The sequence below is a fragment of the Falco punctatus genome, assembly GCF_963210335.1.
Source record: "Falco punctatus genome assembly, chromosome: 4".
Taxonomy (NCBI): domain Eukaryota; kingdom Metazoa; phylum Chordata; class Aves; order Falconiformes; family Falconidae; genus Falco; species Falco punctatus.
In genome coordinates this window covers 4,674,912-4,685,195 of record NC_137583.1, presented here as the reverse complement: position 1 = coordinate 4,685,195, position 10,284 = coordinate 4,674,912, and the positions used below count along the sequence as shown (strand labels likewise).

The following is a 10,284-nucleotide window of genomic DNA, read 5'->3' as shown; positions in this document are numbered from 1 at the left end:
TGAAGTGAAAAGAAAAGTCAGTCAGCACAGTTCAACATCATTTTAATCTCGACCACGGGAAAATATAAATGTGTTAACACAAACAGAAAACGTTTTGGAAAAGACCATATGGTACTAGGACAGGGGTTTAATTTATAGAAATGTAATTTATAATTTTATAAAAAATTATATGAAAGAATAACAACATCTTTCAGTAACATCAGACAGTATAGAAAAAATAAATCTCAACATTAGTTGTATTCTGATGGTCCTTCTAGTAAGAAATTTAAAAGTGCTTTTTAATAACAGTGTTGCAACTCAAGATTAGTGCAATATGTCAAATTTTTTTAAAGCAGATATTTACAGCAATTGTGCAAGTTCTTACAATTAACAAACCCTATCAATCTAGAAATTAACATTAAGTGAGGTAAGTATTCTAATTAAACATTCCTTAAATAGCTTACACACTGATTCTATTACAAGGAAAATATTAGTGTCCCTTCACAGAAAGACTCAAACTGAACACAATGTGCAACTTGTACTACAAATCAGTGAATGCTTGCAAGTGAAAAAAGCTCTTGCAAAATATACAGTTTAGTATGTTTACAACCCAATGCTACAAACAGTACCTAATGCAAAATATACCAATTTAAATAAAATCAAACTTTACAGTTAAGGTACTGAATTCCCTTTTGAATAAACTCCTTAGTTCTGAAATCCTCCTAAAAGCTCCTGTATGAAGTTAGCACGTTAACTTAAGTGTAGAAATTTCACTGTATTTTTATGTGTAAATATAAACAATTTGGTTACCAACTACGATGCAACTATGAGTACGATTACTCTCTGAGCAAATGAAAAACCACAGCAATAGTTGAGGAAAAAGAAAAATCAAAATGTACTCATTCACTGTTTTATACATGACATGCTGGCAACAATAAAAGATTACGCATGTTTCTACATAATATTTTCTGCAAGAATTCTAAAATTTGTTTTATTGTTATTGTAGTTACTTTACTCTGTGATTTAAGATGCATAGTAACTATTGCCTTTTATATGCAGGCCTCAAGAGAGGCCGAAAACAGACCATCAACGCTGAGCCCTTATGGCTCATTTGCATATGGAGCCAAAGGCATTTCATATTCTATTTTGCAAGGTGTTTATAACTAGGATTTAAGTCACTATCAACAACAGGAATAAAATATAAATTAATGAGCTTTTGTTCTAATAGTCTATGGCTTAAAAGCCTACTAACTGAACAGATTTTGTATAGTATTGCACTTCAGTATTAAAGAGCACAGAAGCCTGCACAGAACTTGTTTTATAATATTTCAATTAAAAAAGCAATAAATAAAATGCAGTATCTAAAAAAAAAAAAAAGCCAGTCGGTTTAGCCCATATTTCTCCCACCACAGTCTGAACTGCATCATCTGAAATAGGTCTGGGACAGTGTTTGGATACCAACTGCATAGTTCTTTCAACGTAATATGACTACTCATAACAATAAGAGAAGCAATTAAAGCTTTCTACAGTAATATTATAAACTTAAAGATAGTACACGAGTATATGTCTCAATTAGCTTATAAGGACTTGTTGCCTTTGCTCAAGATAGCTTCAGAAGTTAGACACACTTACTCTGTGACTGCATATTACCTCTACTGTATTATTTTACAGGCAAGTTGAGTCTTCTGGAATACATTATATTAACCCTGATAATGATGTGGAGACTTCCTGCTCCTAAAACAGGAAGTTCTTTCCTAAAATTTAGTAACTTGTCATTGCAGCGACAAGTTGGTTAAGTCTTTAGCAGAGTCTCTAATCATCTGTTCCAACTTGGGACTTTGAACTCCACAGGTTGCCTGCTCTTTGTCAATAAGGCCCAGGTTGTGCAAATTGAGGATGGAATCGGCAATAATCCGCGCTGTCCTCTTCTGGTAGCCTCCAGATGTCACCATCAGGATTGGGATTCTGCGGCTTCTGGCAGCCTTGAACACTACTTCATCTCTCTTCACAATTCCCTGCAAGTTTACAACAGTTAAAAGAAAAAAAATGCTATGAATATGGTATTTTAGTTCTAGCCTATGACTTATGGATATCTAGTACTGGGTGTCTGATAAGTGATTAAGCCTTACATTTTACAACAGGAATAAAAAAAATTCATTTAAGAGTCCTGTTAGCTGGTTTACATGCATAACATTTTAAAAAGGGAAAAACAGCAAATAAAAAATTTCCTTATCTTGGTTTTAGAGGACACAACAGATGAAAGTTTTTAGTATTAATTCCTAGAAGAGTTCCAGCCGAAAGGCCATAAAGTCTAAAGTGACTACAAAGTTTAGAAATGTTCAGTCTATTTTACAGGGTGAGAGTAAGAATGTCTGAATTTTAAGTACTTCAGTTTGTGCTCATTATGCATAGCATAATGACAAAAATTTAGCAACTTGATGATCAAGATTTCACAAACCTACAGAACCACCAAAAATTCAAATCAGATTTTACATGTTCACAATCACCAGCTGAATTACAGGCTTCCAGTTTCTTTTCGTAAAAGCCTATAGTTAATACTAGAAAAATCTATGGCTGAAGAAGGAGTTGCAAAATGTACATAATGGTAAATCCTTAAAAAGGAAAATAAATTCTAAATAATTTCTTACTAACAGAGAAGGGTATGAAACTAAAAAAATAACAAAGATACTGACCAAGAGGTACTGTACTGTCACTGAACACGTATAACAAGAGTTTGATTCTCCTGGGTTTCAAGTACGTACATGTGTGGGAAAAGAGAAGGAATTCAGAAATAAGTGAGAAGAGAATTACAATCTACTTTTGCATTAAGTAGTAAAAGCAGAGTGTCAGAGATACATAGAATGCATAAATAATCCATTACAACTCCTCAAAAAAGGGAAAAAACCCCTAACATCATAGACACAGCTTACAACGGACAGCTCAAAATTTAAATAACTGCAAAAGCTGGAGAACGGAAAAAGGGATTAAAAGGCCATCAAATACAGAAAATTAAGGGAACAGCAGCAAAAGTGCTATAAAATGAATATGCACTACTCAGACTGGTTACAGGAAGACTGTAAATACATCAAGAAATATTACCCTGCCATTAAAAAGAAATTAGACCACAAACAAATGGTAAAAGGAAAGAATGAAGTTCAAATGTAGCTGAAAAAATACTTTGTAAAACCATACAACAGTAATGGGTTTTGTACAGTTTGACACAACCCTGTAAAAGGACAATGGGAGCAAGGAATAATAACTGAAAAGACAAAGGAAACTGAAGAATTATGCTAGAAACAAATCCTTAAAGGAAGTAACAGAATTACAGAAGGAGCTGTACATCCCTAGGGAACCATGACTGGATGCAGCGAACCTTATACCACACAAGAACTGCAAGCAGCCACTATTCAGAGGAGCCTAATGGTCCCAATCCCTGCTCCAGCACCGCTAGTGGCTGAGCCTGAAGAACTAAGGGAAAAAGATACGGGCTTATTCCACCATTTGCATGTTACCAGGGGAAAAAATACATCAACTGAAGACTACAGCCTGAGACAGTTCCCACTTACAAACAAAGGTAAGATGGGCTTGCCTGTTATACCTGAAGCTTCCTGGCTATAGCCTCAAGCACCAAGAAACTATCACTCACAGCACTCAGAGGAAGCATACTTTTCAGTAGAATTAACTCTGCAGCAAGATTTCAAAAGATGAATAACATCTGCACCGTACAACTGAAGACTGGACTCATCAGCCTTGAACAGACGAATCATCCAGACTCAATACCTTCAGTTTTGGCATTCCCAGTAGCCTGGGATTTCAAGCTTGGTGAAACACACCATTCACCACCTAAGCCAACAAGATCAGAGAGACAACACTGCCCTCAATTCAGGAAAAGGCCTGAGCTACAGAAACCTTTTCTCCATCAGGCTGTGCAGAGAAAAGGTGCTCTACCTTTTCATCTCTACTTATGACCAGGAGAGTCATCTCAGCTTTCCTTCCCCATCTGTCTTTCTCCACACGGCACCCATCAAGCTACAGCAACTCATTTTCCTTGGCAATTAACACTGCTCCTTCTCAAAGGCAGAATTTTTAATCTCTTTTATAAATATTTTTTTAAAGTATTCTCCATCCATCACTAAGCCTCCATTTTTCTTGATGGCCACTGCTTTCCAAAAAGCTCCGTTCCTCCAAATGAGGATCTCAGATCTTACACCTCAGGTCATATCCTCTCCAAGGTCAAAACCAAACAAGTCCAAGCACCTCAGCTCTTCCTTCCTCCTTAGAGAGCCTTCTACACCGTGAGGAAACCAAACCTGGAGATTCAGAGCAGCTCCCAAGTCACTCCACCTTGGGCTCCTCAAGGAGTTTGCAAGGCAGTCAGCAATGAAAAGGCTGCTCAGTGAGAGAGACAGCAAGAATGAGAAAATACATCAGGAAGCCAATAAAAACCAGCAAGTAACTAGAGCTCTGTGCAAGACAACTGAAGTATGGCAAAACAGAACAAAAACCGAACAGATCAAGTGATGACTTGGATAGAAGGGAATCTAAGAGCTCACAAATCAAGAAAGCACTTTTCTATATTGAACTGGTGGACACTAAAAGAGAACCAAATGTGCAAACAGGAGAGAGACAGCACTGAAGAACTATCAGAGAAGGAATCATTAAAAAAAAAAACAAAAATGAAGGAAGTATGAGATAAAGTAAATTTTTCTTTATTTTGAGAAAAGCAGATCTGTTATATCTGGAAGGTGAAGACTTCTGTGAATTTAAACAGAACAAATAAAAATTTAAATCTGGTACCAAACTGGGGAGAGAAGGTAAACTGAACAAGGGTAACAACTTCTGTACAGAAAAGAACATGGAAAGGGAAAAAAAAAAATCTCTTCATTTGCTAAGAATACACAGACAAGCTGCACAAAACTGCTAGAACTAGACGATACCAGAAGAGCAGTTTAAAACAGCTGGGAGTGCTACAGAGAAAATTAAGTGTAAGATAGATACTGGGGGCAGGTGACAAAAAACCATACTGCAATATGAGTTATGCGAGGAGAAAAGAAAGAACAAACCAAACGGAAAAAATAAAGGCAGGTGAGGTGTGAAACTATATGTCCCTCTGGTTACTGTCTGGATGTTCAAGATCAGCATATTTTAGAGAGATGATTAATAATACTGTAACAGGCACCTGAAGAACAAAAATATTTAGAGTCAGGAAGAGACAACAAAACATATAGTGAGAGAGCAAGGGAGATGTATCTGTAACAGGAAAATGCTCTGGTTTAGGGTAAAGTAGGCACCTTACCTTCATCTAAAAAATTGCTACAAGTCACTCTGAGGACTGCCTTCAGCATCTACTGAGAACTGAAAGTCTGTAGGTATTTTAGTATTGCACAAACCTGAGGGGAAACAGCAAGTCCTCCCAACGGATCGCCATCCAGAATATCAGTCCCGGCATTATAAACAATGATGTCAGGTTTCAATTCATTTAATGCTCCTTCCACGTGAGTATGTACCTTCTGAAGATACTCTGTGTCCTCTGTACCCCATTCTAATTCCACCTTGCGTTTTATAGCACCTAAAAATAAAAATAAATAAATTAAAAAAAAGAGTACATTTCCACATTACTCAATAAACAAAGCATTGGTTTGAAAGAAAATGCAACATTTAGGTAAGCAACACGGAAAGACAATGTTTCTGGAAATTTTGTAAATACACTGCATTTTCACAGAACTTTATGAAAATTATTCAACTACTTGTTTTCCCAGCAAACATAAGCACAACGACCTTGAAAAAACTCCATTTTCCATTGAAGAGAAACAATTAGATGCAGGCCGGGGTGGGGGGTGGGGTGGGGCACAAGAAAAACAATCTCTGGTACACAAGTGGAAAATGTTATTGAAAAGCAGCTGACCTACATTGACCTACTTGTCTATTTACCAATCAGAAAAGAAAACAAAGAAAATTAACAACTTAAAAGTAACCTAAAAAAGCATAAGCAGAAGAAAACACTGAATTGCTACTGAAAAGGAAACAGTTGGGGGACAAAAACCCAAGATAAATATTACTGAGAAATTAAGATGTTTTATTCTTATCACAACACTCAAAACTTCACAGCAAGGGATCATGAATTTATGTGAACTGCTTTATGAATGTGTAACAAGCTTCAGCTTTGCCCCAAGCAGTTTCAATTTAGTGTTCTTACCCTGTAATCCTACCAGAAGAGCAAATATCTATTCTTAATTTAAATCAAATTATTTCTAATGCTTTCAATAAAGCATTAGAAGTAGAACAGGAGGGCTGAGAAAGTAGAGGAAAGAAACCCAAGGTTATGCAGCCTAGTTTGGGGCGCTTTTATGGAGCTATGTGTAACTCCAAATCTGAATTAATCAAATTATGTCAGAGGTGTTTCACGGTATGACTTCTAACCTCACCATACCCTATGACTTGAATTAAATGACCTGGGAGTCTTACATCTTAAGTGTGGATTCAGCATGCACAAAGTGTGCATGAATGCTTTCAACAACACAATGATACTTATTTATCCTCATGATTGCTGGGTAGGGTTTTTTTTCTGCTTTCCATCCTTGTTCAACATTAACGAAGCATTCTTTTACTTTCCTTTATTTTACTGCATCAACGTTAGCTTCAAAGATTTTTGTTTCTTTACGATATTTTTCCTAAATTAACTTCTTATTGTTGTATAAATGTTCACATAGGTCTGCACAGCTGTGCTCTTCTGAACAGCCCTTAGACCCTCTTCAGTGTCAGAATCAGCTAGCTGGATAGTGCTTTAGAAGAGGAGGTAAACACGTCAGTGTGGGGAACAAGTAAGTACTGTTCTGATGAAACCATTAACAAGTTGAGATGCGAATAAGATTCCATGCCTCTGCAGGTCTCTTGTCTTCATCTCCACCACAAAACACAGAATTACAGTGATTAGTTACTATTCAGATCAGGGAATACCAATGTACACAAAGATGGATCTGTAGGTTAGAATGAACACAGCTTTTGCATTCAATAGCCTTTTGTCCATCTCTTGCAGATTAGTGGATGTTCTTATACAGCTTTGAAAACTGCAAAATGACACTGACCAACAGCAACGCTTTAAGGCCTGAACTTTGAGTTGCAGCTGTGAAGTTTTTATGCTCCCTTTTCAATGAACTAGTCCTTTTCTCCATCCATCTTCTCCTTTCTCTTCCTAAAATTCTATGCAATTCCAAACTACATCCCCTTAGAAAGTCAATATGCTTACGGCTAAGCATTAGGCAATGTTAGCTAGTTGTCTTTTCTTTGTTTTCTGATGAAGTGTATGTGGAAAAAAAAAACCACCACGTACAGAAGAGACTCTTGTAATAAAACATGGAGAAAATGAGTAGGAAGTCCAGCGTGACAGTGATCAGTGAGAATTTACTCTAAGGATTCAAACTCTCAGTTTCTACCTCCCTTCAAGAAGATGCCCTGTCTGACCTCCTCTTTGTCTGGTCACCTACCAGGAAAGAATTTAGAGGATTTAGGCACTCCTATTATTTAGACACCCTTATGCAAACTACAAGGAACTACACATTCATACGCCTTTGGCCACAGCCTTCTGCATCTCATGCTCCATCTGCAGAAAGGGAATGCTAGTATTCCCAGCTCCACTGGAGAGGGGAGCTCAGTATTTCGGATTTGCTAACAAGGGCATACTCTGCTTTGGTCTTAATCCATCTGTTCAAAACGTTGCTATTTGATGTAAGAATAAAGGGATGCTTAAGAAAAAAAACCCTATCTTCATTTGCTTGCAATTAAGTCTTACAGACATGATGTGCTTTAAATGGTCATTTTTTTAGTTTAATACCCTGAAATACATACACTACAATTTTCAAAATCTTTACTAGTCAAAAAATAAAAGAGGTACAGTGCACTGCACCTAATTCTTGCCAAGAATCCAAATCAAGTAGGCTTTTCAGAAAGACACTGTAACTGAAGAAATTCAACATCAGAGGAGTATCTCCCCCAATAATTTGTGAACTGAATCATAGTTTAAGGCTGTAATAAATGACAGCGTAACAGAAAAGATCAAATAAGCTTTGGGCTTCTGTATTGCAATATAACTGTTAACCAAAACCCCACCAATTGTGACAGGTCACCAGACACAACAGGCACATCAGAATAGGGATAAATAACAAAAAAATCAAGCACCAGCTCTCCACATTTGTATGACTTCCTTTTACTTCCCAACTTGTTTCACGTTCAGATGCATCCTGTTTTCTGCATGCACTTGTAACTTTCAAAAGAACATGAAACCTCTTTACACAGTATTACCTAATCCTTAGTGAATTCTTTTATAAATTTAGTGTAAGGGAAAGATTAAGTTCTAAGAGTTATCTTCAAATCAAAAGGATTATTTAACTCACTGTTCTAAGGGTGGCATGAGCTTTTGCAACACCCACATCTTGCATTCCAGAAATTCATTCCAGAGGTGAAGGAAAACACTACAGTGATACTATTGTGACATATCAGAGCGATCATTGAAAATCGTATGTTCAATATGAAATTTTAAAAAAATCTAGCTAACATTGTTGCAAGGAAGCTTATTAGTAGATAAAGTTACTTAACACCACAGTGTCTTTCCCATTTTGGAATATCCATTTCAGTTATACTTACGTTTAGCAAATCCATCCCCTGGATAAATATATCTATTGTACACGTCCATAATATATACTCGAGGATCATCCATGAAGTCCCTCTCATGGCCATTTCCCTGAAGGAAATTTACAGTCAGCTATACCTATCATACCAACAAAGAATTAAATAATCTGCAAATCCTAGAGTAATTAAGACTACAAAAATCTAATACTTAAAACTACTGTGTCATTCTCTTATTTATACCTTTGAAAGTTATTTTGAAGTATAAAGTTTTGGGGGCTTTGACAAACACCACTCTGAAGACTGCTAGTATTACCAAGATCAACATCTTTGTATCTCTGTGAAGGCAACTGTCACAGATCTCATTGCACAGGCAAGGAAATAATAAAAAATTACAAGCTAATTGTTTTCAGCAGCATCACAACAGCAACTGTGAGCATCTAACAGATCTCTCATCTTCCAACTGTCCAAAAAAAAAAAAAAAAGTCACTTTCAACTGCTGCAGAGATACTCATATTCTTATACAAGGATTAATAAATAAATACAGCAGACTACAGCTCTTCTGATAATTCAAGCCTTGGTGAGATAAGTAATCCCTGGGAAAATTACAAACATTAAAGACCCACAGTTTTACATATAGTTTAACTTCAGGAATTCCCTACAAAAAGACCCTACTGGTTGTAAAGATGAATGCTCAAGTGAAAATTCAGATTCTATGTATTTCACCCGCCCCACATTTCTGAATTGAAACAGTATTCTTTTGGCTCTCATTTAGACTTTTGTCCACTAGTATAAAAATAATCCTTTCACAGCAATCACTAAGATAATTTTGTGGAAATCAGTGTATCATACAGGACTACAGCCCCTAGCCCCAAAAGAATTTCATTCAAACTGTAGAAACAGACATTTCCACAGATACATCTTCTGTAATTCAGTTACATAATTCATGTCTTCCCCTCCTGGAAACAAAACAAAAAACAAAAAAAAACCAAAAAAAAGGAGAAAGAAAGTAAGAATTACTGAGCTAAAGGTAGCCAATGTGTGTGAAAGGGAATGGGAAGCACCAGAATTGCATTTTTTAATTTAATTTAATGCTAAAAAACTGCAACTCCTAGTTAATTCTTCAGCACCTTTAGCCCACAAATAAACAGTTCAGGAACAGAAATCTAGGAAAATGAGAGCCTCTGGGCGAACCATTTTCTTATGAGAGGTGAAAGTGCCAAGGCACTAAGAACTGGAATGTTTACAAGATGAGAGTATCTGTGCATTTAAAAGGATCTGCTGAGCTACCATGTCACAGACCTCTCACTCCCCAAACAAGGGAAACAAAGGGGTGTTTAGTGCAGACAGATTAGCAGCAGATACCTCAAAACCAAAATACATTCCAAGAAGTTTTTAAAAAACAGAAAATCACCCCAAAAAAATCCACAGCCTGACAGAGACTGCTGAAGGGAATCATGAACACAAACATCTTTCTGTTGCATAATCTATGTCCTTATTTCATGGTAATTTTATGATGCTTTAACTTGCAGATGCTTTAACTTGCAGATAAGAGAAACGATAGAAGATGAAAACCTTGCAGCCATTAGGCTTCCTCACTGCCATGGAGCTTCTTAAAAATGGTTAATTTACACATAGTAAATTATCTTCAACACTTCAGACAGGACATAGTTATGGTGCATT

The 10,284-nt window shown here is 36.5% G+C and overlaps 1 protein-coding gene across 4 annotated transcripts in view; it reads right to left on the bottom strand.

Annotated features, from left to right (window-relative positions):
• Positions 1–25: 25 nt before the first annotated feature.
• HDAC11 (histone deacetylase 11) overlaps positions 26–10,284 on the bottom strand; it is a 31,978-nt gene continuing 21,719 nt past the window's right edge. For all 4 annotated transcript variants that reach the window (XM_080387109.1, XM_080387108.1, XM_080387110.1 and 1 more), the window contains 3 exons: positions 8,620–8,716; positions 5,370–5,548; positions 26–1,994 (listed from right to left, as the gene is read on the bottom strand). In XM_080387109.1, the coding sequence (XP_080243235.1) occupies positions 1,752–1,994; positions 5,370–5,548; positions 8,620–8,716 (519 nt within the window). In that variant the 3' untranslated portion in view covers positions 26–1,751. The remainder of the gene's footprint in view (positions 1,995–5,369; positions 5,549–8,619; positions 8,717–10,284) is intronic.